Source organism: Cotesia glomerata, linkage group LG3, assembly GCF_020080835.1.
Source record: "Cotesia glomerata isolate CgM1 linkage group LG3, MPM_Cglom_v2.3, whole genome shotgun sequence".
Lineage (NCBI taxonomy): Eukaryota > Metazoa > Arthropoda > Insecta > Hymenoptera > Braconidae > Cotesia > Cotesia glomerata.
Genome location: NC_058160.1, coordinates 30,287,166 through 30,307,243, shown reverse-complemented (window position 1 = coordinate 30,307,243; position 20,078 = coordinate 30,287,166). Strand labels below are relative to the sequence as shown.

The 20,078-nt window shown below is 30.1% G+C and overlaps 2 protein-coding genes across 4 annotated transcripts in view; one reads left to right on the top strand and one right to left on the bottom strand.

The window, feature by feature from the left end:
* Positions 1–20,078, top strand: part of LOC123260574 (growth factor receptor-bound protein 10-like) — a 221,527-nt gene that overhangs the window by 486 nt on the left and 200,963 nt on the right. Inside the window, exons 2-3 of one of the 2 annotated variants that reach the window (XM_044721739.1) lie at positions 16,723–16,960; positions 17,370–17,516. In XM_044721739.1, coding sequence (XP_044577674.1) covers positions 16,915–16,960; positions 17,370–17,516 — 193 coding nt within the window. In that variant the 5' untranslated portion in view covers positions 16,723–16,914. Of the gene's footprint in view, positions 1–16,722; positions 16,961–17,369; positions 17,517–20,078 lie in introns of those variants that run through there. The other variant, XM_044721742.1, reaches the window with a different exon arrangement.
* Positions 1–20,078, bottom strand: part of LOC123260572 (SET and MYND domain-containing protein 4-like) — an 87,736-nt gene that overhangs the window by 36,605 nt on the left and 31,053 nt on the right. The gene's annotated exons all lie outside the window — the stretch shown is intronic.

Below are 20,078 nucleotides of genomic sequence, written 5' to 3'. Positions count from 1 at the left end.
TTAAACCAGATTTTATTTTTTTTTAAGTCAATCTATTTTTATTTTTTATTTAGAAATTAAATTAAAGCGAATGAGTTTTACAAAATTATAAAAAATTCTTTTTTTTATTTTATTTTGTTTTTCTAAAGAAAATTTATTAAAAAATTTCCGGCTTGCAAAATCAAAGTAAAGGTGTTAATTTTAAAAGCTTTAAATTTTTACTCTACTTGTTTTAACAAACCGTATATGTCACCTATAATAGTTAATTTTGCTGGAACAATTTCAAGTACTCCAGTGGAGAAAAAAATTGTTTTCTCAGCAATTACGGGCGATAAAAATTTACAAGGGTAATTAAGTGGCGGTTTTATTTTTTCGGGTTTTCCGCTCTTGGTTTGTAATACGTTATTCATAAACTTGACTCGATCCTCAGCGGTAAATAATGATTTAATTATTGTAAAAACAAAAGTAGTTTATTTTTCATCGGTATCAATGATACGGAGAAATTTCCGCTGAAAGTTTACTGAGAAAACCAGCTGCAACATAACTCCAAAATGTTTTTATTACATAATTTTGCCAAAAAAGTCTAACTTTCTGGCATAAACATTTGCCACACAGTAGCATCTATCATTGTGCCGAAACTTGGCGAATGTTTACTGTACAATCACTAGAGCAAGGGAAGGAGTTATAGAGCAAATATCACCCGCTAACACGCAGTAGAATTATTCAGTAACACTAGATAAATTATAACCACAATAAAATGAATTTTTTACGACAAACTGACGGAAATTTTGATAAGTTTCCAATACACAAGCATTAAATATTCTTTCTTAGCTTCATTCATAATTTATTAAATAAAATAAAGTTTGCTCTTTTTTATTGCCAAAAGGTTTTTCTTAAAAAAGTATCAATAAATTTGAATAGCGCTAATTCTAATTTAGGGAAGAATCGCAAAGCGAAGTTGTCTTATTGCAGCTCCAACGAGACGTGACTAGGTTATTGAAATCTTTGTGTGCTCTCGCTACACATCGTGGCTTTCTATTTACCTTACAACCAACTTCATTTATGTAATCTTTAAATTAGATCAGCTATCAATTTTTACTTAAAAGTTCCCAGGAGTACCTTATGTCACGTCACTCGTCCGTCAATAAAAAATAGACCACTATTTTTTTCTTCTTCACGTGAAGTGATTTCATTACTGCCGCCTTTTTGACATCGAGCTTTGAATTATCGATAGTCCATCATTTCCAGAAGCCGTCTGGGTTTAAAGTGATGTACAAGACTACAGGAATTTATTAAAATTTAAATGTTAATTTATTATCATATTATAAACTAGCAACCTTGCAGTCAAAATAAAATTTTACTTTATTTAATAATGACTTTTGTTAAATTTCACTGTACTTTTTTAACTATTGATGTTTTTAAAGATATAAGCTCATCCTGATGTTGCACTTGTCAAGAGCTTTCATTTGAGTACCCACATGCATTTTTTATATATTTTTCATATATACATATATATAATATATATAAATATATGAAAAATTGATGTGGGTACTCAAATGAAAGATTTCGATGAGTGTAACATCGGGATGAGCTTATATCTTTAAAAATGTCAATAGTTCACAAGATACAAGGTCATTTCTTAATTATTGACATTTTTTAAGATATAAACTCATTTCGATGTTGCACTCATTGAGACCTTTCCTTTAAGTACCCACATGGTATTTTTTATATATTTTATATATTTGGTATTTGTGAAATATATAAATATATAAAATATATGAAAAATTGATGTGGGTACTCAAATGAAAGGTCTCGATGAGTGTAATGTCGGGGTGAGCTTATATCTTTAAAAATGTCAAAATTTCACAAGATACAAGGTCATTTCTTAATTATATATCTTGAGATAGAGAATTTTCGAATGCAGTCTAAATACTTATCATCATAAATTGACTATTGTTGAGAATTACATAAAACCTAGAAAAGACACAAATTCAAGTCCAAACTTTTCCAATGATACCAAATTTACCCAAAAAACCCATTTTATTATATAAATATACTGGCCACAAAATTTTGCTTATTCTTATAATAATATAGATAATAATAAAACTTTAAAAAGTAACTGTATTTTTTTGTTGCTGTGAATGAAGCTATCAATCTCATTAAAACAGACATTTATTGGTGTAATTCGTGTTTACTGAAACGAGTATCAGGTTTCCTTTAAATTATTGCTAATTCTAGTATAATTTACTAATTATGCCATGTCGAGAACCTCCGTCGAATTTGTAAACACATAAATTTGTTATCGATGTACTCCGGAATGCAAGCAAATATTTACTACCTGTGCACGTAACATGTTATGATTATCCATAGCTTCAGGAAAAGAATTTTGCTATTTGAAGATCGGAGTCTAGCATGATAGAGATAATAATAAATAATAAATGAAATTTTATAATATCTTTCATTTATTTTTTTGTACTAATAAATTTTTCATGCTTTGCGAGTATCGGAAACGTTATTTCGAGAAAAATTCAGTCTCTGTAAACTGATAAAAATAACTTTTTGGAAGAGTAGACATTCTTCGGATAAAAAAATATTTTATTGGAGATTTTCAATGAAATTTTCCGATGCTACAATCACTCTTTCAGTAAAAAAAATTTCCACTGTCGAATACTGTAATAGTGAATAACTCAACGCCCCCAAAAACGGTCTCGATATAAACTGTAAACATGTTAGAGCAGTTTATATCCACTCATTGATCGGAAGTAAGGTTCTCTAACCACCTCAGGTGATTTGCGGTGCTACTAAGTTATTTCTTTTACTCTACTTTAAATAACGGGATTTTTATCCCGTTTGAACAAATTGAATTTACTTCATCGCAATCAAAAGTCTTAATTTTCTCTGACGAAGTATAACCTTCGGGTAATATAGAATAATTAGTGAAATAAGTAATGTTTTGTTCTCTATCGCCAGCCTCTTTAAAGCTCATAAAGATGTCTGATTATAAGTTAAGAAGCTAACTGTTGTTGGCTTGAAGAAAGTAATTTGCTTTGAAAGGATTTTTTCCTTTTACTTTTTAATAAAGTAAGAATCTATTTATAATTTTATAGAATAAAAAAATAGTTGGGTTAGTTACATAAAATTATTTTTAAAAAATAGAATTATTAATTCATCTCATTTTTCTCTAGCTTATAAATTGTAGAAAACAAAATAAAATTGGAAGCTTTTTGATTAAATCTCTAAAAAAATCACAGTATAGATTTCAATTGCGATAAAAGATTCCAAATATTAACAATCTCCGTTTGCCTTAAATTGTATACACTTTGATTATTACGGATGAAAGAAAATGCTTTAGTCTCTTGTTAACTCAAGCTTAGATTCTCAAAATAAATGAAGCTCTTTATCTATTTCCACTTGCTGCAGAATGAAATCTTTAGTTGGCACTGACACAATTCACGTATTTTACTTTTTTTTTTTTTTTTTTTTTAATCGATAATACAAGACAGCAAAATTAATTCCGTGAAATTAAGACGTCAAATATGATTGATGGAACATAGGGATACATAATATATCAAGAGCATCTATTCATCTCTATTAGAGTATCTTTTTCGTCCAGAAGTTTCAGAACTCGCTCAATTTAAATTACACTCGAAATTGACATCGAGTAATTTCATTAAAGATTTATTTAATTACAAAGGTAATGATAATAACATTAACATAAATAGAAAGTGAACATTTATAATTGAGCAGTAATAGAACGTGTTCTGTACTATTCCCAATGATTTCGAAGTCGAACTGTTTCATTGCCAATTAATTACTCAATTCAATTTTATCATTGTCCTGTTCACTATTCGTTTGATTACCGTTATGAAAATTGAATATAAACACCGGTGTTTACTCAATTGGGTAATTATATGGAAATGGGGGAACTTCTATTTGTCAATACGTTAATTAAAAATTTTTTTGCAGTTTTCTCAATCAAGTAAAATCCTCAATGTTCCAGTTTTTCAATATATTCGTTCAAAATTCGGATAATTGACATATCGACAGTTGTTATTTTTTTTCTTCAATTTATTCTACATTTGATGACGTAAAAAAATGTATTAATGTCGCAAAATGAATAGATCACTTGAAAATTGTCTATCAACATTCAAATTCAAATTGAAAGCCTTTTAAAATTGATAAATGTTCGATTAAAAATTTTTTTTTTATTTTTTATGGATGAAAGGTGGAGCTCTACTTTTATATAATTACCCAGAATTGGCTTTAAAATAAAATTTAATAACAAAAAATGTACATTCAAATTTTTGATCCCGTCGGTTTTGTCCCTAAAATACATAGTAAGCAAAACAATTCCATACCTTTGATAATTGTGGTCATGTTGGGTGACAAAGTGGCTTTCTGGAGATACGGAGGTAACCCAAAGTGCATCGGATGTTTTGCTCCTGATTCAGGTGGTGAATAGCGAGACTAAGATCGAACTGAAATCTATCATGGTACTTTGAGCTCATGAATAGCATATTTGACTTTAAAATCACCCGAATAAAAGCTAATAATCGAGAATAATAAATTCTATTGTCGATCGTTTCTTAAAATTGAATTTTCTTCGAGTAATTCAAAATATTGCAACATATTTTGGTACAAAGAAGAATGACCGATTGCTGGTGAAACTTATACTACGTATCCCTACGGTTTATAACCTTTTTATGGTAATGCGCAAGAAGTTTGACAAACTGTTAACACGCGACCCGCATACAATAATTCGTCACTAAAGTAGGGTTTCGTACCAGGAAGATAATACGCCATAATATATATAATGATGCAGCATTTTTCTTGTAAATTTTGAACTTCTAGATAAGATATTTTTCTTTTATAAAATAACTTCTCTGACGTGGGGTGATGGACTGGAGCGCTTGTATCTTAAAGTATTAATGTAGCTGCCAGGGCTTTATAAAAGACATTTTAATTATTTTTAGCTTCTAAGCAAGTCTAGAGAAGATGGGCCTTTTTGTAAACATGAAGCTAATTAGATTTAGACCGGAGATACACGGAAAAAAGTAAACTGTAATAAATGACAGTCGATTTATAATAAGTAATGATCAACTGCTAAAAATTACCATTTCAAACAGTAAAATCGTGATTTTACTATTCACTTTATAATATTTACCATTTAAGGTAGTACTACTGTTACCACAAGAGTCAAATAATAAAACCTAACCTTATTTGATTAACGTATACTATAGTAGATTTCCCTATACTAAATCACGTTGGAGAAAGAGAGACAGAGATAAATTTTGAATGTTTTTTATTAATAAATATTCTCATATTCTTGGAAACCATACTGATTATTATTAATTATGTTCTAGATGTTATTTTCTCTCGTTGTCTTGATTTTTATAAGAATCTGAACGTCCAGTTTTGTGAAATAAAATAAAGTCTGTGATTCTCCATAAGGATCAATGGTAAAAGCAAAAATATGTAGATATTAATATCTTTTTTTCAGGACTTGCTCAGGTTCCAAAAATTTTACTGCTTAATTATGATATTATAAAGTATCAATATGCCAAATTTCATTAAATTCTGAACGTAAATTCTAAAACCGGTAGTACTACCTTAAACGTTACAATTTACTCTTTACATGAAAGAAAATACTATTTCAAACAGTAATATTCGCTATGTAAATGTCTAAAATGTTAAAGTATAATAATTAAGAATTTAGACTTTGATATTTATCATTTCGTACCTAAAAAATGATCTTATGATATGTAAAAAGTATAAAATAAAGTTAGTAAATTTCTAATACAAGCAACGTTAATATTTATAAAGTAAAATGGTAAATTTTAAACGCAACGCTAAAAATCAAACTGTAATTATTGATTTGCTTGGACTGGTAAAATGTATATTTTAAAAGTATAATTTTTACTGTTTCAAATGTTAAATTCTCCCAGAGTGGGACCCCCTTCTCTTTCATCTGAGTTCCCCTTCTCCTCATAATATGGACTATATATTAAAATGGTACTTTTTACTGTTTGAAACTGTAATTTTTTAAGATGAAAGAGTCGTTATTTACTATAGTGACAGCTACTAATCACTTATTTTGGATATTAAATTATAAATTGTGGCTTTTATACTTTCTACATTAAGTTCTGTAATATTTATATTTTTGCCACCCTGATGTCCGCTTTACTGTTTGAAACTATAAAAATTAACCGGAATCCGAGTGAATATTACAGTTTACTTTTTTCCGTGTAAGCATGTGTCTTTTATAAATATCTTGTGAGATAACCATTGAGATTTATGCCGTTAATTTTTAATATGTCGAGTTGGATTTGGTTATAATATCGTTGAAAGTTTAATATTTATATCTTTGGTTAAGTAATTCTAATATTTTATTTATTTATTTATTAGTTTTAATGCTAAGGCAGTAGTCGAATGGCAAAATTATACATTTTATTTACATTAAAGTACACGTAATTCAGTAAAAGAAGTTCATAGGTTATTTTGTATTTTCATTTTGAAAATTTTTGAACATTTTTCTGTGCGAGGATTTATATTGAAAAATTTAAAAAAGAAAAATAAGAATAAAATAAAATAAGAAAGTAAAAAATTAAGTAAGTAAGCTAATCAAAAATTCTTTGTAAATTAAATTTCTGTAGACAAATAAAGTAGCATTTGAAATCAATCAATTTATGTAATTTAAGAATTTGCTGTCTTTGGTAGATCACACGTTCATAGTTGGCCCTCTCGTTCTTATATTGAGAGTTAAATTTACATAGTTAGCGCAATTATTCATGTCTCATTGAAATTCATGAGCTTGTCAACTAAACTCGATTATGTTGAATGTATTTAAATATAGTTGTGTCAATCGGTCAGAATAATTTGCTGACAATACTAGGAGAAAATTGATAAACATTCATTGAATTTTTTTTTTAATTATTAAAAATTATTTAATTTATTAATAATTATTTAAAATTAATAATCCGAAAACAGTATTACCACAATAAAAATTCTATAACTCAAATAATTCAATAGCGAATTCCTATGTACATTCTCCCGCGTAAATATGAGAAATTTCTCAAGCTGAAGCAGTATGTATGCGAAAGGTTTCCATACTTTTGTTAAGCTTGCATTAGTATGGCGGTTCTAGTAATGGTTGATCAGTATTCTGTGGTTTTCTGGTAACATTCCATCCAAGATTCTGTATTTACTGACAATACTAAGTTTAAAGTATTTCATGAAATCAATAACTAGTTGACATCAATAATTGACATTACGTACGACAGTTATTTCTTTCATTTACCACCATCATTCTTTAAAAATAAAATTACAGTATTGGATAAATTATCACATAGTATTGCTTTGCAATCAATTTTTAGAGATTTTAACTCTATTTTGTTTTGTTAATAATTTTTTTCATTGAATAAACTTCTTTTTTTTTGTAATTAGAAATCAATTAGCTTACGTTTAAATATTTAAGCTTCCAAACCTTTCATCATTTAAAGTTAAAAGTTTTGTTTGTATTTAATCCGAAAATAATTATAATCATCAAATACTTGTTAATTCTTTTTCTATCATTAAAAAAATAAAAAAAAATAGTAAATAATAATAAAGTAAAAATCTAAAAAAAATCGATATTACAGTTGAGTGCATTATGAAAAAAGAACAGACAAGTTGTATAGAAATAAATTTGTAAATATACAATAGCAGTGCTTTTTTCTATGATTTTCGGGTAAAAAGCTTTATACTCGATAAGCCCGAAATTCTATAGGAAGAAATTTCTTTATGTCTCTAAGCGCATCTAAAGCCGTATACTAAGCAGAAGTCATCCAGATGAAATACAACGCTTTAGAATAAAATCTACTTTTCGACTTTGTCAATGCGATTCTTGATATTAAATAAGCAGAATAAAAAATGTTATTACCCCCTCATAGAGGATGCAGAAATAAAATATACAGAATAGCAATCTTCTGAAGTTGATAGAGTTTCTTGGGAGCAACATTTCGGAATGACAGAAAATATCAACGTCAAATGCTTTGAACGAATTGTGGATCATGTCTTTAGTGAGGAAAATTACTTGATACGCTTGATTTATTTCTTTCCATCTTCAATTGTTGGAAATGATTCAGTTATTAAATTAATCCAACCTCATTACTCTATTTTTGTGCACATAACAATTCATCTTCATCAAAAGTCACTTATTAATAATGAAGCGCATTAATCAATCCCATTATCTTTATTAATACCTTACTAATTACGTTCCATTTTCCTGACATTTATCAATTTATTAAAATTATACACGGCAAAAAAAAGTACAAGCCAAATTTATCGATCTATAAATAAAATTTATAAAGTTTCGAAATTTATTTTAGCACTACCAAAAAATTGATTTGTCTAAATTGGTTTCATTTCTTGACACTTGGCTCAACGAAAAGATCCGTCTTAAAGGAATAAAAAGTGAATTATTTCCTCAGTTCCTACTTCCGTTCGGTTTGGCTCAAGCAGTATAGTCCAATTCAATATTTATATTGATACGAGCTTCGAACATTATCCACAAGTACATTATTCATAAATGGTACACCTAAAGCTTACTGTTATTAGCTGTTACCACAGCAATAACAATAATAAATCCCAATAAAGATATAATAAATATCATTGAGGGGGCTCAATAAGTTTCCTCTACTAGTTTGAGGCCGGAACATGATTGGATGAGTACCTACAATGTACATCAGTAACTTCTGAGAACTACATCCGCATAAATTTTCAATCCACCAGATAACCTGAAGAACAGTTTTTGAATTTAACTGAACTGGAGTTTGAGTTTTGGGCTGTGAATCCTCACGTTTGCATTTACCTGTTGGGTAAACTTCAATAACGTGATCTTTTACTTATCTCATCAAGATTGATGGCTATTCATAGATGCTTAATCCCTTAGCTTCAAGAAACCGGCTTTTGAATCGTAGAAATTGATAACAAACTTTGCAGAAAATTAACGAGCTATTCAATTTTTTTATTGGATAAAATATTTTGAACAAGTTAATTTAATTTGAAAAATGTTTCAGCGCAAAACATGGATAGGATTTGTTTCAGAAAAAAAAATTGTTTGGGGTTATGAATAACATACATTCAGAAATGTTTATAGAGGTAAATCTTTTGAAAAGCGGATTCAGTTTGAAGTACATTTAAATTCGCAACATCAAATGTAAATATACGACCTATTTGGTGTTGCGATGATCAAAAAAAAATAAATTCTGGTATTATGGTGGTTTGATAAAGTGTAAATAGTAAAACATGTGTATACTTTTCAGGGTACTGCAAGTACACGGAAAAAAGAAAACTCGAAAAATTACAGTATAAAATGTAAAATCGGTCCCGTCGTAATCAAAACTAGAAAAATTACAGTTTGAAATAAGATTTTTCTAAATTCAATTTTTTAATTTAATATTCAGAGCTTTCAATGTAAATAGTACATTCTACAATGTAATTCTTATAAAATCTGTAATAATTATAATATGAAACTGTAATTTTTTCAGTTTTCATCACAAAGCACCACGTTGCATTATATACTGTAATTTTTCGAGTTTTCTTTTTTCCGTGTAGTGACGCAAATATGCATTAACTAATACGAATTTATCGTCCGCTCATTATTAAAATATTTATATTTTCCGTTCCTTAATAAAGAACACTTTCATGTTACGGACTAAAAAAAATTTTAAATACGCTCTTTTTCAATTTCTACAGATTTAAGAATTACATAAATTTATTTTCTCGTAACAAAAATTTGTCGGCTTTATTTTTTTCTTCTATTGTGCAAGATACTTTCATCAAAGAATAAAAAATTAATTTTACTCCCTCGCGAATTGTCAAGGTTTCAACTCTTTGAGAGAATATAGAATTACTGAAAAAAAAACTAGCACTCATCACGTAGAGCTCTGATGTGATTTACAGCAGTTCAAAAGAAGAATTAATTCAACCACAGAACTTAAAGGTTTTAATAGCAAACAGTGTGGAAAGTTGGTGAAATTAACCACTCGAAATTTGTCTCTGCCATTTTACTTTTTTAAGTTATAAGCTAGTACTTGTTTGGAAAGCAAACAGAAATACTTAAATATATATGATGCATATTTATTGGGCGTGCACTAACAATATTGAAGCGTTATCATTAGAAGCATCAGGCCGACATCTCAAACTCCCCTTAATCGATTCGTATAGAGGCTTATGGTAATATTATGCACAATACATTGCGGGTCTCTCTTTATTATTACAGTGAATAATATTCCAACTCTTCCAGCAATCTATTCTATTTCTGTCGATGAACTTCAAGGTATTCAGAATTTCTCGTATTTAAAACGTATCAACCCATTTTAGTAACAAAGCATGTTAACGCGTTCAATAGCCCGCGTAACATTTAACTGATGTTAAACAAAGTTTGCGGAAGTATCCAAATATTGATTATGCTGATAAAATTATGCTTTTGACGTGAAGAGTACACTGATAGAAAATTTATGTTGACTCAAGAGATATTTTCTTGATCTAAGAATTTATTTTGGAAGACAAATGATTATTTTGCTTGTTAAGAATTTCTTGTCTTGATTTAGATTTTCTTGGCTTAACAGCTATATTATCTTCAATCGATACATTTAAGTTTTTCAATCATAATAACGTTATCGTTTAAAAAACTTAAAGTAATTCATCAAAGTATACTTCAAAAACTAAATAGTCTTTAATTGTTATATCAAAAAAAAATTATTTCTTAGAAATAAGTAAATTAATGACTCAAAAAAAAAACCATTCTTAACATAAGTCGGTAACATCTTCAATCAATGTTGTCGCCTATCTTGAACCAAGAGACAAAAATTCTTGAAAGAAATATATCTATATCTAGTTTCAAGAGTTCAAGTTTTGAAGAAAAAAAGTTTCTTGAATCAAAATTGTTTTTCTATCAGTGTATCAAACTTATGAAGCTTCATAAAAGTTACAGAATTTTAAAGGGTTCGGACATTCGACGTTTTATCGAATCGTCAGAATTCTAATTGTTCCCTAATGTCTCCAATTAGCCTCACACCTTCATTTATATTTGAGGATCAATTATTTCTCCTAAGCTGTAATGGAAATTGACTAGGTAAAATTTGATGAATTATTTTTAAACGGGTTCAATTTATGATTACACTTGTCTAATGTTAAAAAAGTCTAAAGTTGTCTTGCAGTCGTGGATTATTGAAACATTTATGTCAAGCCGATTGTAAAGCTATGGATATAAATAATCATGTAGAATTTCATCAGGAGAAATGAAGAAGCGAGTTATTTTGCAGTTAGATAACGTTTGGTCAGAATCGCATAAACTACTGGGAGGCATAAAAAATTCACCGAGATCGATCGAAAGTCAATTTCCATAAAGAACAGCCGAAGAACTGTTTATCTTCTTGTTTTTTTTTTGTGGTGATTGTGAAAACGACTTCTGAGCACGATGATAAAATAACATTTATCTAAAAATAAATTTAGATTAAATTAAAAATAATGCTAATGAAAAAATGTGTCTGTATAATACGAAACGAGTTTGATAGCCTTAAGCAGCAAGGTACTCGTAAGTGGTTGCACAAAAAGGATCAAATGAAATGTGTGGAGTTTGAAATTCAATCCGGTTGGAGAGCGAAAAACTTTTGTGGTTAAATGTGGTACTGCTGTTTGTCATGAGCATAACCTTTTATTCTCAATTTGTCAACGAGAGAAACAACTTTGATTACCACTCAAAGCATTTCGTTTTAATCCTGTAACTAAAACCGAAATTCTGATTAAGGGGTTAGGGGTAGTCAGAGGCACGAAAAAATGAGAATTTTCAGTATTTTTTTTTTGTTATTAAATCATGTTATTTTACAAAAGTAGTAATATGGCATTATTATACAATGTTTTGACTTGAAGTCACGAAAATTTCAAAAAAAAAAAATTTAATTTCCAAAGTTATAGCTGTCTGTGTTGACCCAGTTCCAAAAAACGGTCCTTGCGGTGACAATCATAAGTCCTTGGAGATTCATCTAAAATCAATCGGATGAAAAAAATTAGTTTTATAAATAGATAATCCTGGGCCTGATCGAAGGATTTTTTTTTTCAAAAATTAACAAAATGGCGGCCTCAGGAAATTTTTGTCTAGATTTTTGGGAAAAAATCAACAGTTAATTGGTCTTAAAAAATCGAAATTTTTGAAAAAAAAATCCTTCGATCAGGCCCGAGTTTATTATGTATTCTAAAAGCTGTATAAATTTTATTAAAATCTACTGAGCGGTTTTCGAGTTACAGTTGTCACCAGTTCAAAAAACATAGTTTTGAGAAAAACGCGTTTAAAGTTTCACACTAGATTCACGTACAGAAATACGAATTATTAAATTACTTACATCGAGTCATCTATTCCTGGGCCATATAATAGTTCTTCAGCCATTGTGGAAGTTTCCGAAACATCAATTTGCTGTTGCCTACGAAGCATTCTGCCTTCCCGAGTGTTGTCGTTGGCGCGCTGATCTGCCACTTTCACACGTGCAGCATCCAATTTTTCAGCATACCGATGGGAATTAGACCCACAATTAAGTCCTAGGGTATCCATAATCATTAATAATGAATTTGTACCTTCATTAAATATACAAGTAGTTATGTATGCAGCAATTTGTACGATAGTAGAACTAGTATTCACGGTTTTTGGGCATATTTTCCACACTAGTTGGTTGAAGCTCTCATTATTATTCTGATTGAATCCATCTACACATCTTGAAAGTAAATTATCATTACTGAGATCGTCGTAAATCGGTTTAATAGCTTTTAAAACATCAGGAGGTAAGGGAGAATAATCTTGAGTATAAGTATCAAGCTCTCCACTTGCTTCAGCGCGCTGGTAAGAGCACCAAGAATCTTCGCCTTTGGGACACATATCATGATTCGGATTTTCATCAGTCGAACCGTAGTGGTAAAAAGTTGCCATAATAGCAGATTTCATATCTTCAATAGAATCGCAATGATGACGTATTGATAAACCATAGTACACAGTTAATTTGTCAATGACTTTTCCTGTAAGCCTACCTCTACCACCAAGACCTTTTTGTTTAGTTTTCAGAGTATGCAGTCGAGTCCCCATCTGCTTCTGAACATGGCCTATACATTCCTTTTTATTTATGGTTGTATTTTTGTAAGGATCTGCTTTTATAATTCCAGAATAGGTTTTCGAATCACCATCGCCAATGTAGTTTGTATATTTAACTTCATGTTTTGTTTCAGACTGCTGAAACATTTCAATCATCGCATCCACCTCCATTTTCCCCGAAGACCCCTTGTGATTAGCACTACACTCATTTTCATGCGATTCATACCACTCCTCGAACTCAACCGTATTTCTTTTCTTTTTCCAATACTCACATAGCTTACAATAAGCACTTTTAATGTTTATATCAAGAATCTTTCCAGTATAATAGCCAATTATAGAAGAAACTCAAAATGACGATGTAAATCCCCGTTTTTGCCAGGTTCCATTTCCCGATACAGTCAAATCGTTCTTATTCTCATTTTCACTTCTCGCTTCTTTTTCTTGATTAACAGCTTTTTTCATCAAGGCTTCTGCAACGATTTTACCACAATCTAAAATGGGCTTCAATAATATTGTATGCGTAGCTTTATCTAAAAAAGACGGCATGTCCATCAGGCCACAAAACTTGCACAAACCTTCGTATCCTATCCCTAGTATTCTCATCAGAAAAATAAAGCGTCTATTTATTTCATAAGAATGCCCAATGAAAGAGCAGGAAGGAATATATTCACTGTCACAGTTATTACATGCGAAACTACAATTTTAAATCTCAGCCCACGTGTACTAGCTGTTAGAAATTCAATGTTTCCATCACATTTCTTACATTTCACAAGAGCAGAAATGGCAGTGAATACCGTAATAAAATTAATTATTCGAAATTCAGAAGTGCAACTTTCGGGTACATTGTTTTCAGTATTTTGTTTCAGTTTTTTAGACGATGTACTCCGAACACTTTCATCACGTTCCGCTGTTTTTGGGTTAAATATATTTTTTCATTTCTTTGAATACGACTTACGGATATTTTCAGATTTCCGAACTTCTCTCGAAACTTTTCTCGTATCACGTCCCATAATAAATAACTTCAAAAATAATATATTTTAGTAACGCACAACTATCGACTGCTCTCCGCAACTGCCACAGGCATACTAGTGACGTGGCGAAAAAAAAATAATTTGTAGCACTTATACTACCTAGAAATTGTAATTATATATATTTAGGTATTTATAAATTTAAGTACTACTACATACACCAAAGTCTTAGTTCATGGATGACAATAGAACCCTAAAAGGGGGTTTCTTGAAGCTGCCGCTAGCTATCTGCTCCCGAGCGCTTTGAAGTACCCGAGCTCTCTTTGTTATTTGTCGAATAACTCAAAAACTAATTATCGGATCGACTTAAAATTTTCAGAGAATATTTTTAAGATATTACACATAACGAAAATGCAAAAAAAAAAATTGATTTTTTGAAAATTCTGGCTACCCCTAACCCCTTAAATAACCTCGATAACGAAAATATTTTTACCCCTTTTGGTATCTCCAATTTTAAACACGCATTTAACTGTTATTTTTGGAAAAAATTATCTTAATTAGATTCGAGTTGATTGATCGCTGGCGCATTCCCTTATTTTTTGCGACATTTTCGTGACTAGAAAACATTTGGCTTTTTTAGACGAATTTTAGATTCCCCCTTGTGTACAGTAATTATCATGCAGGGTGCCATATGTTGTACAACACGCGAATTTTTAAAGTAAACCCTCTTTTGTTCATAATTCAATTTCCATAATTTATTATTATCATCATTATGATTAAATTGCAAATTGACATTGATTTCTGTTCACAAATTATCTTACCAATCTTCCTTGATGATTTATCAGGTAGCGAAGCGACAAGTCAATTGTTTGCAAATCAAACGTCAATCCAATCGCCCCGGGGGTGGCCATGTTCATCATCCAACTAGATTAGTTGATATCCCGATGATGAATCAGTCAATCCAATCCTATCAGCTATCATTTTCTGTTCCGTCCAAAGATTGGTATTATTTTGATGTAATTTATTTTCAAAGACTACTCAATTGCAATTTCGCTTTGTTATTGATCAGCTTCTGTCCTTTATCTGATCACAATTGATAGCAACTTCAACCCTAGCAGAATTATTGTGATCACTAAATTAAAATGAAAGCATTGAACTTTGCCCACTAATTGATTGTCTTTGTTCGGTCAACTACTTTGATAAGAGATAAGAAAATTGCTTAGGTAGGTACAATGTATCCCTTTTTAGTAAATTAAACCTAGGATTTATATAAACTAATATAGCGATAATTGGTATTGTTATAGTTTCTGAACAAACTTCTCGATCAAATGATGATTCAATTGATCGCCAATCAAATTCGAAGATATTCCGTCTTAAATATCTGGCACTAGATCATTGTGCTAGAACAAATTTATCATTTCCGACTTCTTTGGACGAGACAATCTTGGCAAGGCACCCTCGAATGGAATTTACGGTCGTAATTTAAATACCGTTCCATTCATTCCCTTGAATTACAATTCCATTTATAAGCTTTTGTCAAAAATATCTTTAATCAGTTGTTTGTCAACATTCAACAGTTGATATCCTCGCTAACTTTGATGTAAAACTAAGAAAGAAATCTCCCTTTATTTTTTCCTTTTTCATAATTTGTTCTTGGTCGAAAAAAGTGCAAAGCAGAAGCTTCAACAGCAACTTAGAAAGATAAAAAAAAGCACTGAACTTTTTAACCCCTTTTTCGTGATCAAAAGTTTTATCTTTTAAATATACCTAACTCTTCCGTAGCTTTTTTTCATACAAAAAGTATCGAACCAAAAAAGATAATAAAAGATCTATTATTAAAATTTTTTTGTACCAAATCGTCAGTAGAAAACTTTTTTACCATGTTTATTTAAGATTAGAGATAATATTAAACTTTTTGAAAATGTCTAATTTAGTTAAATTGCAGGAATATTAAGCCACAAGTCTTTCAAATTTAGTTCATTTACAGCATAAAGTTAGGAATGAGTATAAATTTTCCATTCATGGAAATACAAAGCTTATGGCAAGTTTTAGTGGACAGTAAATTGAACTAATAATTAACGTTTACCTCTTAGGACTGAATTTCTAGTCTATTAAATATTTATCATAACTTTGAAGTTATGGAAACTATACCGATGACCAATGAGAGCGCAGTCTATTTTCTTACATATTATATGTACTTATTCATAATATATAAATCGAGGAAGCAAACTGAACAATTTAAATTATTGATTGTTTTATAAGTCAAATAAATTATACGCAATTATACGGAATTTTTCAATTTTTTATATTAAACGTGTTTTTATATTTATTTTGGTGCTAAATTATAGTGTCATTTTTAAAAAGCATTGGACAGTAAGCTTTTTAACGAACAAGTTCAATACAATGAAAACCGATAAATTTTTGTTTGAAACAGTTGAAAAAACTCTCTATTCAATAGACCTTTTGTCGTAGTTCTATTTAATGTCTCTTTATAGTGGAGCTTTTGACAGTTAAAAAAATTAAACTACCTGAGAAGAAATAAGTTATTGTGTTTATGTTAAAAAAAGTTATTTTGTAACTTTGGATTTATTTAATAAATACTAAAAACACTGGACATTCCAATCGGTAAGCTAGGCATTTCATTTTCTGTTGCAGTTAATTGCGAGCACCAGCTGATACAGCAGACTGTTATCGAGCTACAGTAGAGCAAATTTACTGGGGTAAAAATCAAGAAGAAATACACCAGGATGTGATCCAACTTTCCAAGAGTTTCTCAAGAATTTAAAAATAAATCTCTAAGAAAATTTGAAGAAAAAAAAGCGGAGGATAAAATCTGGCGAGTTAAAAATGGATTGGCGGTTCCGACGGAAAAAATTCATCAACGCCATCTTCAGTAAGTTATTATTCCACATATTTGGTATTTATAAACAAAATGATACGAACCCTGATAGCCACCTTACCTGTAACTTACTCTCAATCTACATCCGCAACTTGAAGCAAACTTGACGGAAAGAGTTGGCAAAGCGAGCGATTACCTATTAGTTACCTATAACTTACTTTGCAAATAGACGTCAAAACTTGCTGTACAAGTATTTCCGTCAAATTGTAGTAAAGTTGAAAGGAAATTTAACTACAAGTTTGATTGTTAACTTGTATTCAAGTTGCGGTCGTAGATTTCCGTCAATTTGCTTACAACTGTTGTTGAGTGAAGAATTACCGCCAACTTGATGTATAAATTAACCGTAACTGCTGGAAGTCAACACTTACTGAGAAAGCGCTGGCTATCAGGGAAGAATCAACAGGATCGCGAGTGGTGGACTCGTGTTGTCCATCTGTCGGCTTCAAGATTCCGACAATGACAACAACGCCTGCATTGTCTGTTAGTTTACTGCTCGATGATCCTCGGCTTCTTCTGGAAGTTGTTTTTCCACTCCTTGCCATTGCAACAGGTACTTTACAAAATATTTAATTCACTATGTAATTCTTTCTAGCTTTCTCAATTATTTTGTTCAACTTTTGAAGATTTGCTGAGCCGCTTGTTTTAATGAAATTTAAATTATCTCACTTTTAGCTTCCGACTTTTATTATCCAAATTAACGTGAAAAGGTCGATCGATTGTGTTAACAAGCACTCATAAAAATTTCATTAAATATTCTTTAATACCAATTGTTATTTTGTATAATATATAATGTGCTGTTATTTAATGGATACTTAGATAGAGTACCTGAAGTAGTTATAGAACTGTTGTCATGTACTTAATATAATTGAACATAAGCTTATGTTATAAGCTTATAAGTCTTTGTTTCGTGGCATATGTTAATCGATTAAGAATATAGTTTTTCTGTTCATGTTTTAGATTGTTAATCATGAATACTTTTTATTAAACTAGAGATTTTTAATTTTTTTATACAAAATATGAAGAAAAAATCAATTTTTATGTAGAAAAAAGGGTTCAATTGAACGATAAAATCTTTTTCAGAAGATTTTAAAGTCAATAAAATTAATTCTCCAATGAAATTTATTTTTTAGTACACAAAAAATAATATGTTTAAAATTTTTAAGTACTAACAAGATCAATAAAATTTTGTTCCAACCACAATTTTACGACGGGAAGTCCAAAATTTGAAACCAACATACCTCTGGTCCTAAAAATCAGTCAGCCGGCATAACTGTATTTATTTAATACAATAGATTGAAATAATAAAACACGCAAACTTATTGGATTCGGTTAAACACAATGTACAATGTTGCAGTTGTGGTGAAGCCGAATAAAACCAAATTGCCTGAATACAACGGCTGCACAGTAATCATTATGAGCATAATAATATCCTGAAATACCAACTACAAAAGCAATTTCGGGCTCCCCAAGTTATGGTGTCATCCTTGAAATTATTGGGCACTAATGTTAGGCTTTACAATAAAGTAATCTCTCATGCAATTTTTATCCTACACTCATTTCTCAGAGCTAAATCACTGTATGTGCTCAATCTCTCATCGAGTTTCTTTGATTGTGAGAATAAATGATAGATTAAACTCCTCAGAGTGACACAAATTGCCAGCTAATGAGTAAATTGATCCTCTTCCCTCTTTATCAGACAACAAAATTATTTTTTTTATCGCTAACAGATCTAACATTCTACAAATACTTTCTAACTCATCACTTGGTATTTGAAAGCTGAGGTTTATTTTTATTTAAATAAAATGTCACATCAAATACTTTGAATTACTTTTATTTTTCTTGTTTACTTCAAACAGCCATCAGGCTTTTTAGTAGATTTCATAGAAATCTAACTATTGCATTGGTCTTCATGACGGAACTTTTGAAAAATTTTGCTATATTTCGACTCAACTCGTCAAGCGGATTCAGAAAATGCATATGGTTCAAAAGTTTATATATGTATGTATTTATATATATATATACGATATAATCGGCAGTGTCTCTTCTCTAACTCCCGTAATTCTATACGGATCTCAATAAAACGTAACATACTTATTCTTAGGACGATTTCCGAGGTTAAGTTCTAAGATGAGCTAAATCTGTCGATTAGTTTAGAAATGAGAGCAATTCAAAAATTTTCAAAATCGCAAAAAATTTTCACTTTTACCTTATTTCCGTGCAATAAAAATGGAACGCGACATCCTATCAGTTTCTGTAATTGCATTTGAACGCTTATTTAATAAGCTTTAATTTGTGTACTTATTTATTTCTCCAAATTAAATAGTTTGGGATAATAGCAATTCAAAAATTTTCAAAATCGCAAAAAATTTTCACTTTTACCTTATTTCCGTGCAATTACAATTGAACGCGATATCTTATTAAAATTCTATAAATGGCATCTGAAGGCTTATCAAATAAGCTTTAATTTGTGTACCTTATTATCAGTCTAGGCCAAAAATCACCTACTTTCTCAGACAGATTTAATGAAATTTCACTTTTGCATTCGTTTTGACGTCATTGTTGTTTAATCAAACAGAAATTTATTTTTTTTTTGTATGCAACCCTAGTAGTATTTTTATTATCCATCATGAAATCTACTTCTATTTCGGCTGCCGAATGGCCTTTTTTATAATCCTATATTTGCACTTGAATAATTTTCCAAGTTTATATTTATATACTCGCCAACCATCCCAGCGTTAATTTTCCACCAGCTTATTTCTGACCTTAAATTGATCGTCAATTTGAAGTAACATTTTCAAGTATGCATCAACCTTTGGTATTTCGAAAATTTATCGACAAAATATTACCCTATTTTGCGTCTTTTCACAAGTCGCACTTGTCCATATAATAACTGAACAAACTTCCGTCTAGCTCTATACTATAGTGTCCATTGACATTTAGAGCGACCTTACACTCTAGGTGTGCAAAGACCAGAGTATTGTCTGCATAGTTAATACAAAACATAACATGTAACACTTCAGACACTTCCTATTTACTGTCGGCAAGTAGTCCATGACTTTCTTGAATGCTCAGCCGACAGATGTTCCAATGATTGTCATTTAAAATTCAACCA